The sequence below is a fragment of the Melitaea cinxia genome, chromosome 5 (genome assembly GCF_905220565.1).
Source record: "Melitaea cinxia chromosome 5, ilMelCinx1.1, whole genome shotgun sequence".
Taxonomy (NCBI): Eukaryota; Metazoa; Arthropoda; class Insecta; order Lepidoptera; family Nymphalidae; genus Melitaea; species Melitaea cinxia.
In genome coordinates this window covers 3,860,631-3,885,275 of record NC_059398.1, presented here as the reverse complement: position 1 = coordinate 3,885,275, position 24,645 = coordinate 3,860,631, and the positions used below count along the sequence as shown (strand labels likewise).

Genomic DNA, 24,645 nt, shown 5'->3' with positions numbered 1-24,645 from the left:
TATAATTATACTAAAAACGATAATTTAATTTTCTAATACAAAATGTTGCCTGCAATTGTCATTCACAAAATTGTCATTTGGTTGTCAAATATTTATAGGTGCGTTCAGTAAGTCTTACATGGACAAATGTCCATATTTTTCACAAATATATGTAGGTGATATGAATTTCACCGTCTTATTTAGTTAATAATTATATAATTGTGTATTGTCATCAGGTTTAAAGTATCTTCATTCGGCTCGCATCCTACATCGAGACATTAAGCCCGGAAACTTGCTTGTGAACAGCAACTGTGTGCTCAAGATATGTGACTTCGGGCTCGCGAGGGTCGAGGAACCGGATGCAACGAAGAACATGACGCAAGAAGTTGTTACGCAATACTACAGGTTGGTATTTATGGTATAAATATGAAATAGTTGCCGTATGACTTATGTCGGTCAATTCGCTTGGCACATATTATCTATACTTAGGTTATGTTTATGCGTAGACACAGCTTACAGTTACAACTTTCATAAAAATAAAATGATTGTAATGACATTTCTAACTCTAGGAAAAGAAGGTTTTGTTTTTCGACATTTGTTTAATATTGTGTATGTACTAAATCGTCTTATAGAATATCTATAATATAAAAATGAGTCGCTGAATGTGTTGCTAAGCGCAAAACTCGAGAACGGTTGGACCGATTTCGCTAATTCTTTTTTTAAAATATTCCTTGAAGTACGAGGATGGTTCTTACGGAGAGAAAAATTCTAAAAAAAAAAAAAAAAATTTAAATTTCCTAAAAAAGTCTAAAAACAACACTTTTCTATACTCCCATACAAAAGATTTGTGATAATACTTAAAAGTCAATTTGAACTTTAATACCATACGATAAAGTTTGTGTTAGGCGATACGAAGTTCGCCGGGTCAGCTAGTTTAAAATAAGAACCAAGTTTGAGGTTTTTAAATCGATAGTAACACACGTTTATACGCATTATTTTATTTCGTATATTATAGTATATTCGTGTTACGAAGATAATTACCCGCTTAACATTGTGTCGCTCGGTTTACCCAAACCCCTTGATCGATTTAATCGTAAATTAGAACGCTGTTTTCACACTGACCAGTTGAACTAAGCCCCTGAGACAGGCGTTATAAACTACAGTAAATTTAATACGGTAAAATCTGTTTATCTTTGGTTTAACTTAACTGACAATATCATATTGTTTCGCTTGTCACTGTGGTAATAAGTACAAGAACCAACTGTCACTTTGACTTCGGTGTGTATATAGTATGAAACTCGCTGGAAAGACTTGACTAGTGTTACTTGTATTAAAATTATTTTTTTATTCGGTAGTTCCGTAATTATTATGTTCGCTTCTTTTTCTCTAAAATAATTGCTATATAAAATCATAGTATATAAGAACTTGAACTTTGAACTTTATAGGGATATTTGATTTGTCAAATGAAGTTGTATCAACAGAATTTAATATTCCTAGCAAATCTAAAAAAGGATAAGCTTATCTTTAGGATTAAGTTTTAATGTAATACATGTATTCAACCTGTATCGCCCCATTGCTTTATATAGGCCTCTTTCTCTACGTAGGAGAAGGATTAGAGCTTAATCAACCACGCCGCTCCACTGCGGATTGACGGTTATGTAATACAGATTTTCTGTAAATTTCTTAAGAAAAATTCTCAACTGTTTACGATAGGTAGTTGAAATTTACAAAAAATAATGGTTCTACTTAGTTATAGATGCAAATAGTAGGTCATCTAAAAATAAAATATTTCATTGAATCTCTTAAAACTACTATACTTTTATTAGTAACCTAGATGGATATATTCAATATTAAGTTTTTGTTAATGTTTACGAACTCAGTTCTTATAAGCCCCAGCGTAATGCTATAACTTACGAGTAAATATATATTCGAATAAACGAGAAAACTTTCAATTTACAATATTATAAATTTCGGACGATAATATTGTACACAACGTTGAAAAACAGAAAAAAGTTCTATGCTTTTGTTCAATATTTTACAGCCAGTTTTTGTTTGAATAGGATTTTGAAATAAGTATTAAATGTACATAATATAACTACGTAAAATTGAATTATAACTTGATAACTTCATGATAATGATCTTTGATTAATTCAATATGAGGGTTCTAAGGCGTTGATTACTATTAATCACGCTGTAATTGCCAATTAATGGGTTTCGTTATCACAGAATTTATACGATAATATTGTGGAACTCGTTTTGATAGTGTTGGCTATGGTAATTGATACTAAGAAATGAACAGATGTGCCTGTTTGTTTTTTTATTTTTATAAAACCAAACTTATTTTGTCTTAAGAGGAAAGGGTACCGAAGAGACTTTTCAAAAATAGGTATTTGAATAAAATGTTTCTGTCGCGCTGCATGCCGCTACCGCGCCCCGCGCCATCTCCGCCCCGTTTTTTCTATGTGTGACTGTCGTGTTGTTAGTGTGCGTGCGCCGGCTATTCAGCTATTAATTGTTGACGATATTTTAATATTCGCATCTTTCGTTTGTGATTGACTACGAGTACATATAGCGCATAGTGCTATTTTTCTGAATTTGGCTTGTTTTATTGAATTTGTTCTGCATCGTATTGCTGTGACTCGGCTTACTATTATTGAATTTCGTAAACTACTTATTATTATGTTTTATTATTTTGACTTGGATACTCTTTGTGACTTGATACATGTCTATATTTTTGTGGGTAATTATCGAAATACTTAGGTACTTTATTTATGAATTAGGTATGTAATTACATGGTTGAGGTGTGTGTAAGAATGGGTAATGAAATACATACATAATTATAGTGTATACATGTAGTACATAGTATAAGTGTAAATATAGTATATATATGTAATGTAGTACATACACAGTATAAAATGTTTGCCTTAGTACCTATATAATTTGTAATGTCTCATGTTTGTCGCAGTTATTAATACATAGGTATAGGTTATATATATTAATTAACATATAATTGCGGCGATATAACAATGGTTAAAAATAATATTATAATTAAAAAAAAAAAAAACAAGAAAAGCCGCCTGCGTGAAGAACAACTATTAGAAAGTCAATTGAAAAGGCTGGAACAAGATAAAAATTCAATAATAACACAAAGATAGCTAAATAAATCACACCAATTTCAAACATTATGTACTGTACACTTACAAAAATCATGAAGGCGACTTTTTCAATTATTATTTTATTTATGTTTTTTTAGTTAGGCAAATTACGTAATCGATTGAATTTTTTTAAAGAGTGGTTGATTAACATGACATAACATAACAATACACTTTATTGAACACCAACAGAAAATAATAATACGTATCAGATTGATTTTTAACCGACTTCCAAAAAAGGAGGAGGTTCTTAATTCGACTGTATTTTTCTTTTTTTTTGTATATATGTTACTTCAGAACTTTTGACTGGGTGGACCGAGTTCGACTTGTACGCAAAGGAAAAAAAGCCGACTTCAATTACATCGACATGTAATACAACAAAGGTAGACGAAAATATAGTCAAGTAAATACGCGTTATTAAAGATTACTCAAAAATTTGTTATTAGATCTCGATGAAATTTAAATATGACTACACGATAAATATCAGCTTTCGATTAAATTAAAAATCATCAAAATCGGTACACCTAGTAAAAAGTTATGCGGTATAATACAACGTAGGTCGACGAAAATAGTCAAGTAAAAACGTATTATTTATATTACTCGAAGTTGTTGTTAGATCTCAAATAAACTCAAGTGAGACCAAATGACACACACCACCTTTCGATTAAAAAAAATTTGTAGAAATCGGTCCACTCAGTCAAAAGTTCTGAAGTAACATACATAAAAAATACAGTTAAATTGAGAGCTTCCTCCTTTTTTGGAAGTGGGTTAAAAATAGAAACCGATTTTACACCTCTATAGAATTCCTAAGTCGACAAGCTTGAACAGTGAAAGATTTAGTATAAACGAAAGAGGAGTGAGAGGGAAATTCAAGAAGTAAGCTTTCCTCAGAACGAAAACTGCGTTCATTGGAATCACTAAGAAACTTAAATCGTCGTTTTAGATAAGCAGGTACAACAGGATTAAAAAGAATAGAGTAAAGTAAGTTGAGAATATACGTATTCCCGAAGTAGGGAATTGGGTGCCACTCAGGGCGTAACTACTGCCGTATCAGCCGTATCAATGATACGGGGCCCCCTATTTACAGGGCCCCCTGTTTTAAGGTGTGTAAGCAAAAATTAGTAAAATGCTATCCACAATGTCACTTAATCTTGTGCTTCCTGGAAAAAAGAATAAAAAAACTGTCATACATACCTATAGAGTTTTAACTTCAGAAATGACTGAAGTCTGAAAAGCAGTCCCCTTTTATCCGAGTCAAGCGTGCGCCCAATTGTTGATAACATTCTGTATCGTTTATTTCGGGATTCAGTTAATCATTATGAACAATGAATTAATCTTTTTTATATAAGAATGGGGCACACAAGCAGACGAAGCTGATTTATAACGGCTACCGTCGCCCATGGCCTTTAGAGAAAAGATGTAGACACTAGACGCTTTAAAACCCCCAAATTTTAGCAAGGTCATTTCACACTTTGAATGTACGCGGAAACATTGCGCACGAAGCTCGCACATTGGTTGCAAACCACTGGTGGATACAATTAGCACCACTAGACTTCTTGACATCGAAATAATGCAGAACACGACAAACGACACTGCTCATAGTGCACATTACGCATCGCGTGTTCGCACCGTGGAATGCTCGGTGGTGCTTTTCCCTCATCGTCAAGAGTTGAATTCGACGCAAAAAGAGTGCAAAGAATTTCGCTTACTTTTTCGCATAATATGCCAGAGAGCCTTCAGGTTCGCGCAATGATGGAAGTGTAGACTAAAAAAAGTTACCTTCGACAGCTTTTGTAAGAAACAAAAGGCATGGGTTCCATTTGGAAAGCCCAATAGTCTCTCGCCAATTCTGCTGTGTTTGAACTTTGCCCTAGCGATTTACTACCTGTAAGACCTGGAGGCAGCGTTGAATCTCTTCTTCAGGTTATGCGCCTGTGAATTCCCCATATAGATGCGGAAGATTCATAGGAATTCACTAATAGTATTGGCCTCACAGGCTGAAGCGAACGATCCCCCGCATCTATTGCTGCAGGTCAAGGCTAATAACTCTCCAGCTTGGAACTACAAGCTCTTTAAATTAGCTTAAAATCCGAAATTCAAAACATTCATTCCATTAAAGAACTCATGGAATTATTACTGATAAAATTCAATAGCCTTGCATCCAATTTTCCGGAGGTATTAACTTGATGTTTTTCAAAACTAAAACTGATAAAAAATTACCTAAGGATTTCGATGGAACAGGAACAGCTACAGCAGACTACACTCACTATTGTCTATTCTAGGAGGAAGTTATAACTTATAATCAATAAACATTTATTTTAATTCAATGCAAGCATTTTTTGTGAGAAATCTTTACCCATCATTTGCCTGCCCCCCCACTAATTTTGATACAGGGTCCCAAGGTTCCCGGGGTTCCAAGGAATGCTACGCTAGCGGGGCCACTTGAGTTTTTTACGCAATTCAGAAATATGATTCTATTTGCGAAGTCCAAATACGAATCGCATAGGTACATAGATTCGACCAAATTTAATAATCTGCTCCTCAGTAATGTCAAGAAAACAACTAAGCAATTTTTTACCGATGAAAAAAAATAGAGGAGGTTCTAAAGTCGCTATGTACCTGTATTTATTTATGTTTGACCATGCATAGCTTTTTACAAAGTATTCCGAAATTGATAAAAAAAAATATTGGAAAGAGTAAACCCCGAAGTTGTTTTTCGCCTAGGAGGCGAGGAAGAAGCGCGGCTCGCAGCTTGCTTGGCATAGGCATGGGAAAGAGCAGTCCTAATTTTTTAAACTTTCTTATTGTATTTTTTATTAGTATTACGGTAATAATAATCATAATATACTTTTTTGAAATCCTTGTATTGAGCCCTTTTGATACCAAAAACAAACAACACAGTTATTTACCATAATTATCATTGTTATTTGTTAGCGAAACCCTTCGTTAGCCCAGGTTTGCACAGTGTTACAATAAAAACCGCATATACAAATACGGTTTTATTGTAGTTATGAAAAGAGAAATTATTTAATTTTGTTAATACGAATTTTAGAAAATATCGACTAAAAATAACATCACTAGTGTATCGATATAATTGTCGACTATGAGGCATCACTTCGCTGGCGTATATACGTATTGCTTTGACCCTTCCCTCCCCCAGACCTATCCCCCAAAAAGCAAGAAAGGAACAACTGCAGCTCAGACCGTTTTAGGTATATAATTTTTGACCAAAACAGTGTTTCGTAGTCGACTGTTTTCTCCTCAAAACATGGCAATTTAAAAAAAAATTTTTTTTAGAAAATAAAAGAAGACTTCGGCTATGCCCCTATGTTTTCATTTTTTTGAAAATATGCATATATTTTTTTTAATGAGTGTCTGAAAATGTACAAAAAATTATGCAATATTTCGAGTTTTTGAAGTCTCCTAATTCCTATGATAATAAGAATATGAAAAAAATCAAAACATAGGGGCATGGTCATGGCAGCAAAGAGTTCTATGTCACAAAAATATTTGATCTAGTGTCATTATCCAGGGAGAAAACAGTCGACTACGTTTGTATGGAGAAAGACCCGGTACCCTTTCCTCTTAAAAAAGAGTATTATGTTACCGAATTTTAATAATTAAGTAATGAAAGTCGCAATTTAATGACCTATGCAATATTTTATGAAATGACAATAATACAAGTATATTATTAAATATTTTAGAATGTCAATTGATTCGAATTTCTTAGAAATTCAAATATTTTAAAATATTGAAAATAAGAAATAAGGATAAAAATTAATTTAGGTAAAATAAATCAATTGTCTGCGGAAATACCACCAGTTGCTCGTGAGGATTGGTGATAATATAGAAAAATTTAATAATTGCAATAAACGAAACAGAATTAATAACTATATTACAAACGAAAGTAGAATGTAGAAATGTATTCATACTTTATTTTTTTTAAGTTGCGTCAAAAAATAAGTATGTTAATTTTTTTAAAATCGATTTAAGTGTTTAAGTCTCTTGTCTATTTCACTCAATAAAAACTATTACCATTCCTTAAATTAAATCATATAGCTCAGCATAATATTGCCTTCTTCTTCAAGACTTAGTGTTTTCTTAGTGTGTTTAAAATCAAAATTAAAAACAGCTATATTCATATAGGCCCCAAGAGCACTTTTGAATCGTCATCCTCCAAATTTAAAACTTTAAAAATAAATAATTATTTTTGTAAAAGTAAAGCTACCATCGATTCGGAATGTAGATTCCGCAGAGAAGAATCGGAAAGAAACTCCGCTGTTACTCATTTGAAAAATAATATATTATAAACTGTGTTTTAGTACAAAATTAGTAACATATTGCATATATGCAATACAGCGTCATTAAATGATATCAACTATGTCATCCTGCACCGAATAATAAGCTATATCTATTAATTTTTATTAATAAAAAGTTTAAATTTATGTTGAGACAATTCCAAAATTAGCGAAAACCCAAACAACACTAGTATAGTATAGATAACTACTTAGTCTTCATTCCATTTAAACTAATTATAGTAATAAACAAAAAATAAAAAAATCCCGTTGATAGGCATTAAATTTTAAAACAGTTTATTTTAGTAGCCGAGATGGCCCAGTTTGTACCACATGTGTTGAAATTTTAACCCAAAGTCGTGCTATCAAATTCGGCCAAATTGATTGATTCATTAATATATATATCTCATACTACGCCTTTATTGTGAGAAAACATGCACTTTTCAAATCAACTTAAACATTTAAGACCTGTTTGTATGAAGAATCACTTGAGAAAAAATAAATATTTTTTATTATTATTATTATTTTACAATTACAACAAATAAAAATTAAAAATAAAATAAACATTTTTTGTTCGTATTGCAAAAAAAATATATATCCCCTTTTTTGCACTATTTTACTTTCAAATATTGTCGTAGGTGGAAAATAGACTTGACTAGTTTACGAGTAGGAAGTCGCCCTCTGAAATTAGAAGTGTAATATACTTAAGTTTTGAAGTGTAGTATAAAAACTAAATTCTTAAAAATATAGGTTCCAATAACGATAATAATAAATCCGTGAGAATATAGGCATAACGTCAATAACGAATTTCGTCACCTTAAATGCAACGTTAATGTTTGCTATTCAAAGTATCTTGGAAACTCTACAACGAACTTTCTTAAGCGTATTCAAGTCTATTCGAAATCTTGAAATACAATTACTAATATCAAGTAACATTCCTATTCACGTCACGTCAGTTTCTCGACGTCGACGCGGAGCGATAGTAGTGAATAAATGACCTTTGATCGGAGGACCGAGGTTTTGAAAGTGGGCCACGGCTAGCTCATCTTACTTTACGCGGTTAGTGCATAATATATCGCAATCCTTGATCTTTGCATAACGGCATATTGAATGCACAACGTGATGTCTATGAGATTTATAAAATTACTTATATTTTCAGCTAGGTTTTTTTTTTATTTTGAAAATGTTATATTTTCTTACGTATTTTTGGAGTATGTGTAGAAGTATTCTAAATATAATATTGTTTTAATGTTACAAAGTTTTGAATTTTTCAACATGTCGTAGACATTTATTATGTCCTACGAAGTTGTTATATTTTTAAATATTTTCATACGAAATGATTTGTGAATTAACTAAGATTTATATTTATAGTTAAGTTAACCAAGACTTGTTATTTGACAAATAAGTAATACGATGTACTTTGTTATATCTATAAAAATATTTATTATTTAATAGTTAGTTATTTACCTTTATTATATTGAACTTTATTTGTCGATATTTGGCCTTTTGTTTTTATTAGTAATTAAATATTAAGCCCACGATATAATTGACAACCAATTGATATAAAACAATCAATGATATTTTAAACAAATCATTACACATAGTACATTTTATCGTAAATATTAAACGTAAAGTATGGTGTCTTTTTGAAGTTTTTAGTTTTTAAAATCCCTTTACGTATATGTGCTCTTATTTAATTATAGGGCACCCGAGATTTTGATGGGCGCGAACCACTACACAGCTGCAGTAGACGTGTGGTCCGTCGGATGCATATTCGGCGAACTGCTCGGCCGCCGTATTTTGTTCCAAGCGCAGAGTCCCGTGCAGCAGGTATTTATATTAGATAGATAGATAGATAGATAGATACTCTTTATTGTACATAACAACAATCAACACAATAACATATTACAAATAGAAAAAAAAAACAGTGTACAAAGGCGGTCTTATCGCTAGAGTAGCGATCTCTTCCAGACAACCTTTGGGCATATAGGACACAGCGTAGTGAAAAACCGGTAGGGAAGTGTACACAGAGAAGTGACAATTAGTGTCACCTAGAACAATATCAACTATCGAGTATATTAGTATATTGGTATAGGTATATGATATTTATTTTAGTGTGTATTTGATAGGTACATGATATTTATTTGAGTGTGTATTTGTATACTTAATGATAATTATGCTAGAGCTTTGTGTAGTTTTGAAAGTTTGTAACTTTTTTGGACACCAACGTTATGATTTATTTCTCAAACGGGATAGTTACAATGTTTGTAATAGCAGGTACCACATGGTTCATGTTCGTGGTGATGAAATAAAATAAAGTGACTTTTATTTGAGACAAAATAATAATCAATGTCAATAAAATAAGCAATTGAAAAGAAAAGTTAGCGTGGTGCTAGTAGTGACTGAGTGATATAAAAGTTTTAATCGCTTCTGAATTATATCTTTATTAAAATATAAGTTTATTTTTAATTGAAGCAAATATTGCTATCATTTGTATCGAGTCGACTAGATTCGTGTCGTTTACAATTATCGTTCCACGATACAAAGTAACAAATATATAAATTATCGTATGTGTGATTAAGAGCCATTTCACAATTTTACGCTCTGCAAGTTTAGGTAAATTTGGTCGCATCGCGCGAGTCGTACGAGCCGCGCGATCTTTGTGCTAGTACGTATAGTGTGACAACTGACAACCAAAAGACCATCGTGATCATTTTCTGATGTATAATAAAAATTATAACTATGGTATAAAATGTTTTTTACATAATTAATTTGTTAAAAATTTCAAGTATGTTATATAACAACAGTCAATAAATTTAAAATAAAATTAAAAAAATCAATTTTATGAAACAATTTTTTTTAATTGATTTAGTTTTTTCAGTTTACGAATGAATCTAATATTTACGATATGAATAAAAAAGTATTTAATGACATCGACACCGACAAACATATTAATTAACAAATAACAAGACAAACAGATTGAAATGCCTATTTGTATTGATAGTGTGAGAAAAGAAAATTAAATTATACATTTGTTTACAGAAATTATCATTATATTATTTTACAGTCATTTTCGTAATATGTTTATTTTATTTATATTTTATTATGAAAGTATCAAATGCGTTTTATCCGCTATAACAACAGGCGCTTGGCGCGTGTGAGCGAAAGAGACGGCTGCGCAGAATTTGGCGTGGACCTTACCTCTAAGAGCGCTAGCGCTCGACTGATTTACCGGGCTTGATGCGTGGCAATATATACTATCTTTTTATTATTTAATATAAAATGTATTAAAAATAATTACATCTTTTAATTATTATTTTTTGTATTCCTTAATGATGTAAGTTTACTTTGATGAAGATAGTTCGTTAAAATTTCTTAGTTTTCTAAGAGAAATATGGCTTTTAAAATTGTACTTATTTGGAAAATATTCGTAACTTTAAATTTTTTTTATCGTTTAATAGAGATACAAATGGAATAAAAATCTATGATAGTGGACAACAAAATTATATTCCACATATTATGATATTTTTTTAAAATGGTTTCAACGTAGAGGTTATTGAAAAGTAGGACTTCAAAGTATACATTGCGACCGTTTACCCAGGGAGGAGGCTGATGAAAAGGTTAATAATTTTATACACATAATATAAATCAAAATTCTGATCTGACTATGGACTACAACAAAGGTTGCTCTATTATATTTCAAGAATATAAATTACATTATTGCATCCAACACTGAGATTAACGACGTCAAAATATTACAATTTCGCGGATTGTTACCGATTTTTGTGAAATGGCTCTTAATAGATTATCACTTGAGAACTCTCATAGCTAGACAGATGTAATAATTTTTTTACAATTTTTTTTCGGATTATATTTGAGGTGGTTTTACGATCGTCTGGGATCAGCTAGATTTATTGAAAAATATAAAAAATACGTAAATTATCTAAAATAACATCCCACTGATGGGTATAGGCCTTCTTCTCCATGTACTAGAAGGATCGAAGCTTTATTTACCACCCTACTCCACAACGCCGGTTTGCGGATATATTCCCTATAAGAGTAACGATTACTATCAGGTATTTATGATAATGACTGGGACCGACAGCTAAACAACCAGACGGGTTAGAAATATTTGTACAAATACAAATATTCGTCCCAAGCGTGAATCGAACCCTCAATCGTCGGTGTGTCAGCGCCTAAATTCTATACGTACCTTTTGTTTTCTAATATTTAAGTTAATTCCGCTCATTATAATCTAACAGTCCTCCCGTGACCATGGTTGCTATAAACTATCTGAAACGTCCGGCATGTAAAAAAACCTAATAAACCGCGATAAAATCCGATAAAGTCGTTTCATTATAATGCCCACGCACCACTTACACCGTATCAATTGTAATATTCCAGCTGGAGCTAATAACGGAGCTGCTGGGCACCCCGTCGCTCGAGGACATGCGGTACGCGTGCGCGGGCGCGCGGGCGCACATGCTGCGGCGCGCGCCGCGCCCGCCCGCGCTCGCCGCGCTCTACACGCTCTCCGTGCAGGCCACGCACGAGGCCGTGCACTTGTTGGCGCAGGTGAGTCGCACCGCCGACCATATTCGTTAGCCGGCTCGTCTCAATTCGACTGGATTTGTTTGACGTGACATCGTCTAATAAATCGGTGAACGCCGGCTGCATGCACGAAAAAGAATGACTCATTGTCCCGTTACGCTCATTGTACGCTTGCACCGCATCTATCTCTCTTCCACTCGATTGGCCAATACGTCCGAGATGTTTTGTTATGACGTTGTCATGTTAAACTATCGTCCGTGATAGTATTGAATATTTTTGTAAGACCTATGAGGGTGGCATCGTCGGACTGACGAAACACTCCATAAATAATAAATATTAAAAAAAAAAAAACTCGTCCGTACGCCAACTTTGCAGACAACCAATTTTTTTTTAAATGTATGCTACCTCCGAACTTTACCGACCGGTCGACCGATTTCGATGATTTCTTTTTTATACGAAAGGTGTTACGTGTCATGTGGTCCCATTTAATTTTAATTGCGATCTAACAACTACTTTTCGAGCTATATATTTACTTGACTAATTTTTCATCGACTTACGTTGTAGTATACCGCACCATTTTTCACTAGGTGTACCGATTTAAGTGATTCTTTTTTTAAATCGAAAGCTAATTCTTGTCTTGTGGTCCCATTCAAATTTGACCGAGACCCAATGACTACTTTTCGACTAATCTTTGATAACGCCTGTTTACTTGACTATTTTTTCGTTTACTTACGTTGTATTACTTGTCGATATAATTGAAGTCGTTTTTTTTCGTTTGCGACCAAACACAATTATTGTAGCTGCTACTTGTGTAGACGCAACAAACTCAATGTGTGGAGTGGATTGGTTTTCAGGTATAGTTGTGTTCATTTCGGCGTGTGAAGAGAGTCCTGATTTTTATGATACCTAAATTAACACAAATAAAATCAAAATTCTATAAAATCAATTTTTTTTATCAAAGTCGGCCACAAACGCACTTTCTGATTGTCATTTACAAATTCTGAATGTAGACTGCAGAGAAGAATTGACAAGATAGTATAAATTGAGTCATGTCTGGTCTTAAATTCGCAACACATTCAAATTTCATATAAACCCACACGTATATCGTTAATATAAGCTTAAATCTCATAATATCCTCATATAATTTTAAATGTAAATATTAAATTTATTTTTTGGCAATAAATAACTAAATATATTCATTTTTACTATGTATTTTTTTTTTACACAACGTAGGATTCCTTATAAATTGTTTTAAGAAACAATAAAAATTAAAACAACAAAACATCTGCATAAAAATTAAATTTCTATTGATATCACAAAATATAGCGATGTAAGAAAACGATTTGCGCGAACGACAGCTGTCGTGCCGTGTGACTGTCACACAAATCAAAATTGCATATTTACAAGTACACGCACACATCCGTTGTTACCCTAAGATCACCATAGGACCGAGTCCGCGAGTTTTCTTTTCATTGAGTCAATACATGGCTTTAGGCATATTGTAGGTAATAAGCTCAAGAATTAATGCAAACGATTGTGTTGTAATTATATGTAAAGCAGTTGAAGTTCAATATCCGATTGATTGAAATTAACTTTATTTTATATTAAAAAAAAATGATTTATAAGCTAAGATAAAAATTTAACGTAAAAAAGTTTTCATTCTTCGTAATTATTTATTAATTTTTTGAAAAAAAAAGTCAATTTTTCATCGATTTGCTGTTGTTCACGTTTCTATCAAAACACGCGTATCGCTTGCACGTGCGCGTTGAACCCGCGTTGTATCGTGTCTCATTGAAAATCGAGTCTTATAAATAACATTGTAAATCGCATTGAAAAGAAAAACTTTTCCTTCGATAACAGAAATTGTGGCAACCATAAAAAAAAATGTAAATTTTGTATTAGTGTCCATCGGCAGTGCCCGTGGTGAACAATTGTTTTGTAGTAATAATTAATTCTTCTCTTTATATCAATATGTTAAACACACGCCGTAAATTATTTAATTGGAACACGTAGTAACTTGAATCAAAGCCTTACTTAGCTAATATAAAAGTATTTTCTTTTTGTGATATGTGTGATATCATTTTCGCCAATCAAATCTTAATCCGTTAACTGTTACGCTTCAGCCTGTAATATCCCACTGCTCGGCACAGGCCTCTTTCCCAATGAATAAGAAAGATCGGAGCGTAATCCACCACGCTGCTCCAATGCGGGTTGGCGGATATTTTCCCTACTATGAGAAACGATCGCTATGAGGTTTACATGATAACAAACTAGACCGACGACTGCTCCGAGGCACGGTGGAGAGACTCTCAAGGACTAACAACCAGATCGGTAAAAAATATTTGCATAAGCACTCCGAGTGGGAATTGAAACCGCGACCGTCGGTGTTTAGGTACCGCTGACACGGCACATACACCATTACACCAGAGTGGTCATCAAACATGTCAACTGTTAACCATAATTTAATAAAAATATTTGGATTTTCAGATGCTGGTATTCGATCCGGCTAAACGTATATCTGTTGTCGACGCACTCGCCCATCCTTATCTCGAAGAAGGACGCCTGCGCTACCACTCGTGTATGTGCAAGTGTTGCTACAGCGCGCCACCGGCAGCTAGACATTACTCACCTGACTTAGAACCGGTCGCTCCCCACGCCTTTCACGATGGCTGGGAGAGGAAACTGACTTCGGTTCACCAGGTTAAAGGTAACGGAAAATTTTCTGGTAATTTTTGGGTTTAGTTCTGTTCTGAAATTTCGCTGAACATTTTGTGTTAAAAAATTGGACAGGTGATTTCGCTTACATATAGTTGATATTAAAATTGGGTCGAAAATTGTTTTTTTCTCTACTAAATGTACAAGATAAGGAAAATATAAAACAATATGTAATGATGTGTAACTTTGAATATATGTTGTTGCAAATTTTCTGCTACTTCGACGACGGAAAGAATAGGATTGTGTCATCTATTGACTTCTTGCAACATCTCATAAAAAAAGGACGCCCTACAATAACATTTTAAGTTGACAATTCTATAGTACATAGGTCGAGATTATTCGAGCAAAGCTAATTTAATTACAACTTGAATCCGCAGAAGAGATCCACAAGTTCATAGCAGAACAACTCCAAACGTCGAGGGTTCCACTCTGCATCAACCCGCAGTCAGCGGCGTTCAAGAGCTTCGCAAGGTAAGGCGCCGCCCGCAACCCACCGCAACCAACCGACACTAGGTGATTTCTTTGCGATATAACCTTTTGCCATTGACTGTGGTCGATCGACAACTTTGTAACCAAGGAGTACCCAATTATAATGTATTCTGTTACCTCAGCTATAAAATTATAGTTTGTCTGATTCAGACAGAAATTGGAAAACCAAAAGTTTTGACAATTGCTAGATAAGATTAGAGTTTTGTTTCGATCTTTTAGAAAATTTTCTAAAAAAAAGTTGACGATCGACCATAGTCAGTAGGCACCTAATGCTGAGCTATATAGCGACCACCCCGCACCCATATTCGGCCACGCTATCTTATATTTTGACGTGTGGACAACACAGCTTAAAGTAATGATTTAATTAAAGTGTAATATCACAGCGCAAACTGTAATTTTTGTATATTACTGTAAAATTATATACTATGTTCTTTTCTAGTAGCATGCACAATTGTTAAATATACTATTGGGTATATCAGATAAATGTTCTACTCAAATAAAGGTATTTGTTTTTAGTAGTGAATTTCTTAAATTACTGCAGTTAATTAAAAGTTGTCTACACGTCGTTAACGATAATAATACAGACTAAAGCAAATGATCATCACAACTATGTGTGGCACGGTGCTATCTGTTAGTAAAAGCACGTCTGTGTCACGGCCTTTTGTTCTCCTAAAGTATACGTGTCTATACCAAGTCGAAAACCTAATTTAGAACAGAAAAATAGTATAATGGTGGTCGCAAAAGTAAGCCTATGTCGAGATCCTCATCCAATTTTTCCCGCTCCCCGAAACCGCCTACCGTAGTTGTTTTGCAGTGTAGGTAACAATAATTTTTGCCTTCTTTTATATTGTACGTGCCTTCGGGCAGATTTGTAAGCCCGATTTGTGCATGGGTTTAATTTTTTTTTCATCTATTTTCTTTCTCCGCTTCCGAGCGATAGTTCTTTGTACCACCGCAGTTCAAGCGATATCAACCCTCTTGAAATGGTGGTTCGCGATTATATTAGACGAGAGAGTAGACGAAATAACGTTTTGCTTTTTTTTCTGTGTTTGTGGCAGCCATAGAGCCAGTTCGAAAGCAAAAGTTTGTTCCCCTTTCAAGACTGCGGCAAAAATTCTGCTGTTATCGCCCGTGATATTTCTGTGCGCTGCCTAGCGCGCCTTTATTCAGTAAGCGCCCGCACGCATTGTTGTCCATCTTTATGTATACGCGGACGCCGTTCGACAAGGCACTTTACGTCCTAAACATAATAGATCTTCTCCTTTTAATTCTACATTATCGCGGTTTAAGACAAATTTAGAATGGCTTTAAATTAAATGCGAAGATTATGTACGAGTTAGTTCGATGCTTTCTGCTTTTATTCGCCAGTTGCCTTCGCGAACGGACGTCGTTCGTAATTTCAAAAGGGTTGATCGTTGGATAGTCTTTTCCGTCCCGTACCGGTACGGTTACGGTGCATGAGGAAAAAGCAATTACGCGATTTTATATATACCCACATTCTTTCAAGTTTATATCTTTTCAAGTATAGAATTGAAAAAAATATACTGTCAACAACGATGTTAAGTCCAATTACCTAAACTCTGCCTTAAAACTGCCTTTATTTATCGTGGTATGGTGAACCAAATGTTAAAAAATCGTTAAATAGAAGGATATAACGATTGCTAGTAATGTGGGTACAAAAAAAAAAAAAAATAACCAATTCTTTCCCATCGCGCAATATTAGAGTTTGTAATATTCAGTTATTGGGTTGAATGCAAATATCAAAATGGGAGAAAAATTTTATTTGACTGCAAAGTATTTAGTTTTGAAACTGTTTTCGAATGTGACAATATATGCTTGGTCTGTTCAATATTGACTCTTATTTTAAACGTCGATCGATTAATATTCGCAAACAGTTTCATCGTATTATATCCTTTATCCTGGTATGTAGTGCATGTGTAGTCAGTGAGAACAGTGCCAAGCACTCGGTTGTGGTGATATTGTGTTTACACTTCGTAAAGTAGTTAAATATGTAGTTTGTGATGCAGTTTTGCTGTTAAGTCTTTTATTATCATAGACGAAAAGTTTCAAAAATATTTTTTCGATTTATGCATGGTCAGATACCGATTCTGTGTTGGATTTGACTTCGAATTTCTATTGTTTAATCTTTAAAGAAAATGAATGCCGAAAATTGGGTTTTGCATGATAAAAATTGGGTTTAAATATTTTTAATCACAATCCAAAACAGAATCAGTGGCGTGGGTGTGGGAATCGCACGTAATACGATGTTTAACAGCGAATATATTTCAGTTCGACGGTCGCCCATCCATCCGAACTGCCTCCTTCACCGCATCAATGGGAATGACGCGAAACAAAGCGCGGCTTCGAAAAGCGACGCGCCGGATACACGGATACGCGATAAATTAATTGATTAACCGATAACGCTCAATATAACCTACTTAACTCATTGTTAAAAATACAAGGAGATTTGATCATTCCTTGATGTTCAGTGTGGTCTCCTGGTAGCAATTAATTTGAAAACCAATTTGTCCAGGCGTAATAATCAGTTTTAATATTTAACGCTTAAAGTTTAGAATTCCATGCTTTTACAGAAATATGTTGGAAGACCAAATGGGCCTAAAGTTGTTGGTGTTATAGGTCTTGAAACATTCTATAATTTGTTACAGTTTGCGTCATGTAAAAAGAACGCTGAAAAAAACTGGAGGGGGTGCGTTTCCGCATAGGTATACTCGCGCACGAAAGTACTACTGTTTTATTTTTTAATTAGGCTTTCACACGCGGTTTCGTATAGTGGTTATTGGTAAGTACATTAAAAAACTAGAAATACCAAGGCGAATAATTTGGACTAAATAAGTTTAGTAATTATCACTTTACAAAATTACATTTTTTTTTAAAACAAAAGCAATAACGAATTTTTTAGTTTTACAAAATGTCGTATTCAAAAATATTAATTATCTTTACTCTCGATATTCGTATTTAAATAGTTTTTATGTGTTTAAAATGATAAATTAATATTTGTTTTTTAGTGAAATAAATAGTAAGTGGAGTTTTACAAGTGTCCGTATGTTAATCTGTTGTGAAAGTGTTGGCAACACTGTAAATCGTCTTTGCGCATTTTGACAGCAAGCGTTATTTTCTCACTTCTCTTATGTAAAACTATTTCGTAATTAAAAACTTTTGTGTGCGATAGTATTTTGAGTCGACGTCGAACTGTCCAACCAATAGCACACCGGCAAGCATGCGACGCGTGGTAAACACGCCCGCCCCCTACCTCATACCACCATATATTCAAGGCCAGCGTTCTTTTTACATGACGCGAACTATACAGCAGTAAATAACAGCTTGATCTGTCAACGTAACATCCAAATATATTTGAGCTAATTTTTAAATATTTAATATTAAAATGGCGTGAATAAACGCAAGTTTACCTACTGATATAACTGAATGATAAGCCTATTTTTAACAAAGTGGCTACATAGATATTATGTAAAAAAAAATATATATTAAAATAATGTCAACTGTCTTAACTGCTTCGGGGCTTGTAATATTTGAACCAAAATATTATTCGTTTCTGTTTGCGTGTAAGTATAGCGCTTTAAGAAATTTTTTGTAAATTTTTGCTTGGTGATTATGATGGCTTTGTATGTGTTAGTTAGGAATAAATTTAAAGCCGTTTTTAAATAATGCTTCAGGTTTATTGATGTGAAGGAAAATATATTTTTAGTGAATTATGATAAAAAGAACATTTCTTCTACGTATATAAAGTATTTAGAAGATTTGGTGATTTTTTTTTAAATATTTATGCCCAATAAATGTATCCACCAAATTTCATGTATAGTTGCATAATGAAATGCTAATTTCAGAAATATTTTCTGAATCTAAAATTTATCATCGCTTCTTGTAACATGTAATAAAACTGTATTTAGAAAAATGTTAAGAAATTATGTCCAAACTAATGCATACAGAGCTTGAAAAATGCAGCAAAAATTACTCTAATATGGAATCATTATATAAGCGTTAGAGGTAAATTATATGCGAAAGATAATCTCTTTAAGCATTCGAAAATCTTAAGACATGATCTAAAATTGCTACCAAATGTAATGTCCTTTAAATGATTCTTAGGTTAGTATTAGGTTACGGTTAGTTTGTGAATATAGCTTTAAGATATACCGGCTTGGGGAGATAAATATAGCAGAGGATAAGACGGTTGACTAAATCGCGTTATATTACAAGTTGATGGAGTAATTGTACATGTTTTTTCTCTGTCTATCAATAATATAAAGGTGTGTGTTTCCATTGGTGGAATAGACTTGGTAAGCAAAAGACATGCTAGGACATGTTTCCTCGTAGTGAAAGAAATTCAAAGGTATTGTAATGTAACGCGAATTAGAATTGATACAACGAAAAGAATCGCAGATGTAACTAAGTACTTGGAAATGCGAAATATTGTTAAAACTCGATGTGATGTTCTATGTAACAGCTTTGTAGGTGAAGTCATTCATTTAAGGACCGGACACACTTAAATGATTAAGCGAAACTGTGGCGTTGTGATCTATAGCAAAACAACGGTCCGAAATATAAGATACAGCGAGTACACAAAATCTTTGTTGTATCTTATTGCTTTGTTGCGTTAGTGTGACAGTAGCTTTTGTGAGATCATCGCTTCGCTTGGTCGCTCAAGTGAGTTACATTCCTTATATTTGCGATTCTATGTAGTAAACGCGCGTGTGTGCCTGATTGTATGGACATTGTGAGCAATACATGTTGCAATATAATATTCTGTTATCGTATTAATTTTACTGTTCGAATGAATTGTTTCGATGTGTCCTGTGTTAATATAAAGTAGCGTACAGATTGCGGCTTCGTGCTTAATGTAGATTACAGTTTTGCGCCAACTCTGAAATCTCACGAGACCGCAGTTTGTACGAAACTTACAGTTTTATTATAAGCTTACTCTAAACACCATTGTATGTAACATCGACTGAACATTTTTACGTAGTTAGGTTAGATTAGAATTTATTAAAAAATAATAATAATAACCCAATACACAAGGAAATAGTGAGGAAAAATATATACTATCTATGCCGTAGTGTATATTAATGTATAGTGATGTAATTTTAACTGATACATATTGAATTCAAGCATTTATAGTGTATTAGACCATATGTAACTGTGTGTTAGTGTGCGTGACACGAGTGTCGGGATACGATGAGATCTTTTCTTTTATCGATATCGATGTTTCCATTTGTGTTTGAATTTAGAATAATTTGCATCACGCTGCTAATATGATATAGCATAGGGGAAACGTGTGTGCGTGTCGAGAGACGTAGCCTTAAAACTAGTTCAAAGCTATATAAAATATAAAAAAAAAATAAAATAAAAAATATGTAAATATATAAGTGCGTAGTATTAATTGGGCTCTAGTATCGATTGAGCCGTTGTAATCCCGCACGATTAGGTTGGCGTCTTGGTTTTACCATTGCAAGGGATTTTAGACTTACTTTCCTAAGGAGGTCGGTTAATATACCATGTAATTGTATGATCAAGTGCGTTTGATGGTACAAAAGGAAGCGTGTCTGTGCATTCTCTGATGAATACACATACTATGAGCTCAATGACTGGTTATGGACTTTGTGAAAGCTAATTTGTATAGTTTTGATTTTTTTTTTCAAATATAATTACTAATAACTAAAACAAGTAAGTTTTCCGATAAAAATTAAACTTCATGTTTAAATGAGATGTTGCTCTCACGTAAATATTACCATAAATTACTGTTCAATTGAGTTTTTTTATCTTTTGACTGGTATTGATTGGTTACGGTGGAAAATAGCTTTTAGTTACAAGTAGTTGAAATATTTGACTAAATCTGCCTATCAGTTTCGATTGTAAAATTTAACTTTAATAACTATGCTCACACTTTTAGCTGATTTAAAATATTTTTGTCGCTCAATAGATGGCGCTTATCACATATTTATTTAATAAAATTATTTTAGCATAATTTGGTTAATAGTGCGTGTATTTGTCAACACTGCGAACAGACCGCTACGGACCCACCTTGCCTTAACTCAGAAAACTGTCACTGTGATCCGTTAGGTGTAGTTATTTGAGTCAATCACACCTCCCACAGTCTGTGTGACTTGTATAGACAATTTTATCTATAATATTATAACGCTTTCCAATCGCCCGTTTTATATATTAGACTGCATTACTGAAAGTCGATTAATGTCATATACTACAGATGTATTCTAAACGTGGGAAATATATTATATAATATATTAGTGATTACATCGCCGATTGTCAGTGTAAATATGTAGTCGATCGGATTTACGATGTCCCAACTCTTAACCCACAATCACACGCGTTACGTTTTACGTAATATACGTATACTTATATCGTTTCCAGACTTTCAGAGATCTCGTATGTTAAGTTCTAACATGATATAAGCACATGGTTTTTAGTTTTTAAGACTTCACACATTTCGTTTTCCGTTTGATGTCAGCAATGACGGAATTCATGCACTGATATACCATTGGGTATTCGTTATGTCAATAAGGTTATATTCTGTAAATATTAGAAATCGGATAAGAATTTTGATTTCTTGTACTAAGCTCCCTGCCCGGATTTGTGTTCTTTTATAGATTACACGTCTATTATAATGAAAACAATAATTAAAAAAAAAACAACAAAGAATTTTTCGATCGTAAGACTAACATTCATTTAATTCTTATTTACCAGTAATGTAAATAGTAGGTATTTTCTGCACTGATAGTGTTGTTTAAGCTAAACGTAACTTAAGATAATATCGAATGGCTGTATCGATTAATGTTATTCCCAAAACATGTTCACATAAATATAATGTATTAGGGATGTTTGCTTTGCGATAATGATACTTATCGACGTTAACGTGTATCATAGTTTTAGTTTATTTGTCACGATGGACTCCTTAGGTTTTGGGTTTTATTTGAAATACTGTTAAAAAAAAAGAAATAGTAACAGAAACTGGAATTTGTAAATATATTTGATACGTGTTTCTGTCGTGTACGAAGTTAGTTGCATTTTACCATTGTTGCAAACTGCCAAAAGTAATGTAATGATTTTTTAGCGTCGTATAAACGACCACACGGATAATATGCAACCTGTCTCAGATTTTTTTTAAAATTTTGTTATGTATACGGTCTTGTATGTAAAGTGTTTGACGTATAATTACTGAAATAGTGGAAATAGAATAGATTAAAGCTGTTCGTGTAAATGTTTAGACTTATGGTTGTTCTGAGTACCCCTATGTTCGAAAGGCTCAGTTCATTGCTGTATCCATTTCTTTATTGTAAGATTTAAAAAAAATATATGTTTAATTCAATATATTTATAAAGATGAGCGTACTTATTAAACATAGTCTTCAATTGAATATTTTTGAAGCAAAGAATAGCAGATTAAAAAACAGTCACAGATAAATATTAATGTCAAAATGACAGGCACGTTTTGGCAGTTGTAATATGTACGCTTATTTTTATAAGAGTGTTATATGTACATATGTGTAGAGGATTCGCTTAATTTCCAGCAATAAACTGAGCTAAGTATGTTAGAAGGAAGACAGTTTGTAGTTATCTGTGTAGTCGGTAGTGTAGCGGGCCCCGGCGTAGAGCTGTGACATCCGGGCTCGACACTGTAACAATAAAACTACTGCATAAATATTTTTGTGAAGTTTTATTTTTATCCTTCCCAATGGATTTTTGAAATTTTATACTACTAGGGTTGGAACTAAGTGTATGGTACGCCATCGTAAGCGAATACCGTAGCCTATGGGTATTAAAAATAGTAGGAATGTCACAAGAGCACTGATCTTACTCCTGATACTAACACAGCACATTTCCAGAAGCTAAAGCCTACTGACTCGCCACATAAACGCAGTACGACTATTATTTTGCTGTTTTTTTTTTGTAAGTTTGCGCTCCCCTATTCGGAGCGCTCTAGATTTTGAGCAGAAATTTCCTGATGTGAGCTCTTTTTTTTTGTTTTTTTTTTTATGTTACTAGGTCGGCAAACAAGCGTACGGCTCACCTGATGGTAAGCGATTACCGTAGCTTATAGACACCTGCAACACCAGAAGCATCGCAAGCGCGTTGCCGACCCAATCCCCAATCCCCCCAGGAGCGACGACGAAACGAAGAAAACGAAAATAATTAAGTTACAGGTCAAAATTATTTTCAATGGAGAATCGTCGAGTTTTTTTTACCAGATATTCTACAGATTTTGTATTTCCAAGCATCTTATGAGTTATTTCCTATCCGACCCTCTCCAGGAACCTTAGCTTCCTTACTACAGAAACAAAACACTACTTGACAGTTATTTTACTTTGGTCTTTATAACGTAAGATTACTTTCGCAGTCTACTTAAAATGTTGGGCAAGATATTCCCTGTTTTGCCCCATTTCAATTAATTTTCTGAATTAATAAATCAAACAATTGCCCTAGGCTTTTCAATATGTGGAGTATTCGCTTTACATTTTATGGTTTTTGAATAAATAGCTCAATAATACATACCACTAGTAGCGCTCATTCGTTGTCTCGTGGAAAAATTAATCAACTATTTTTATATTCATTGAAACACCAAGACAAGTTTTAGAAGTTGTCTTTTTTATGTTATTATTCTAATATGAGTGAAATACTAAGACAATAAGAATAATAAATGAACACACACCTATTTTAAATCGTTACGGTATAATGGTAACGTATTGATTTGTCTTCTTTGGCAATTTTGAGTTCGAAATAATATCTCTAGATTTATTTTGTTTTAAACTAATATTCGTTCTTGGCCTGATTTGGTCTTTAGAAGCTAACTTCGTTAATATTTTTTTATTGTATTCATAGTTTTTTTTATTTTATTTAGGGCATTTAAAAAATTGAAAGGATTGCAAAGATAAAATAGCATTTATTGTGTGCAGAAATCTGCATCTCTATATTGAGTCAAATAAGTATGATCAAACAAAAACCCACTAAGAAATTTCTAGACAAAAAAATATACGATGCAGACGTGAATACAAGTACTATATACCCACCTACTTAAATACGAATATACATAACATGATAAGTTATTGGGAAAGACCAACAGATTATATCGGCTGTTACCGTAAACATTTTTATTTCGTACTAGCTGTGCCCGCGACTTTGTCCGCGTTGTGAGTATTTCCATGTTCATTGTGATTCTTTAAATTGGCATAACTTTTTTATTTATCCAACGCGCTTTCGATGCTTCTGGTGTTGCAGATGTCTATAAGTATACGCTTACGCTCGGGTAAGCCGTACGTTAGTTTACCGACCTAGTTGTATTAAAAAAATGTTTATTTATTAAACGTAATGTATACTTAATTTTTTTATAAAAAAAAATTGTTTTACTATACAGCATATGTGTTCTTTGAAGCCGATGTGCCTTTCCTGGTTTGCATTTTTTAAAGAGCACCATACCAT

The 24,645-nt window shown here is 33.4% G+C and overlaps 1 protein-coding gene across 3 annotated transcripts in view; it reads left to right on the top strand.

Moving 5' to 3' along the window:
- LOC123653413 (serine/threonine-protein kinase NLK) overlaps nt 1-17,525 on the top strand; it is a 161,900-nt gene extending 144,375 nt beyond the window's left edge. Inside the window, exons 5-10 of one of the 3 annotated variants that reach the window (XM_045589406.1) lie at nt 216-384; nt 9,130-9,256; nt 11,831-12,001; nt 14,465-14,684; nt 15,070-15,163; nt 17,471-17,525. In XM_045589406.1, coding sequence (XP_045445362.1) covers nt 216-384; nt 9,130-9,256; nt 11,831-12,001; nt 14,465-14,684; nt 15,070-15,163; nt 17,471-17,525 — 836 coding nt within the window. Of the gene's footprint in view, nt 1-215; nt 385-9,129; nt 9,257-11,830; nt 12,002-14,464; nt 14,685-15,069; nt 15,164-16,239; nt 16,885-17,470 lie in introns of those variants that run through there. The other 2 variants (XM_045589404.1, XM_045589405.1) reach the window with 2 other exon arrangements.
- The last annotated feature ends 7,120 nt before the right edge of the window (nt 17,526-24,645 follow it).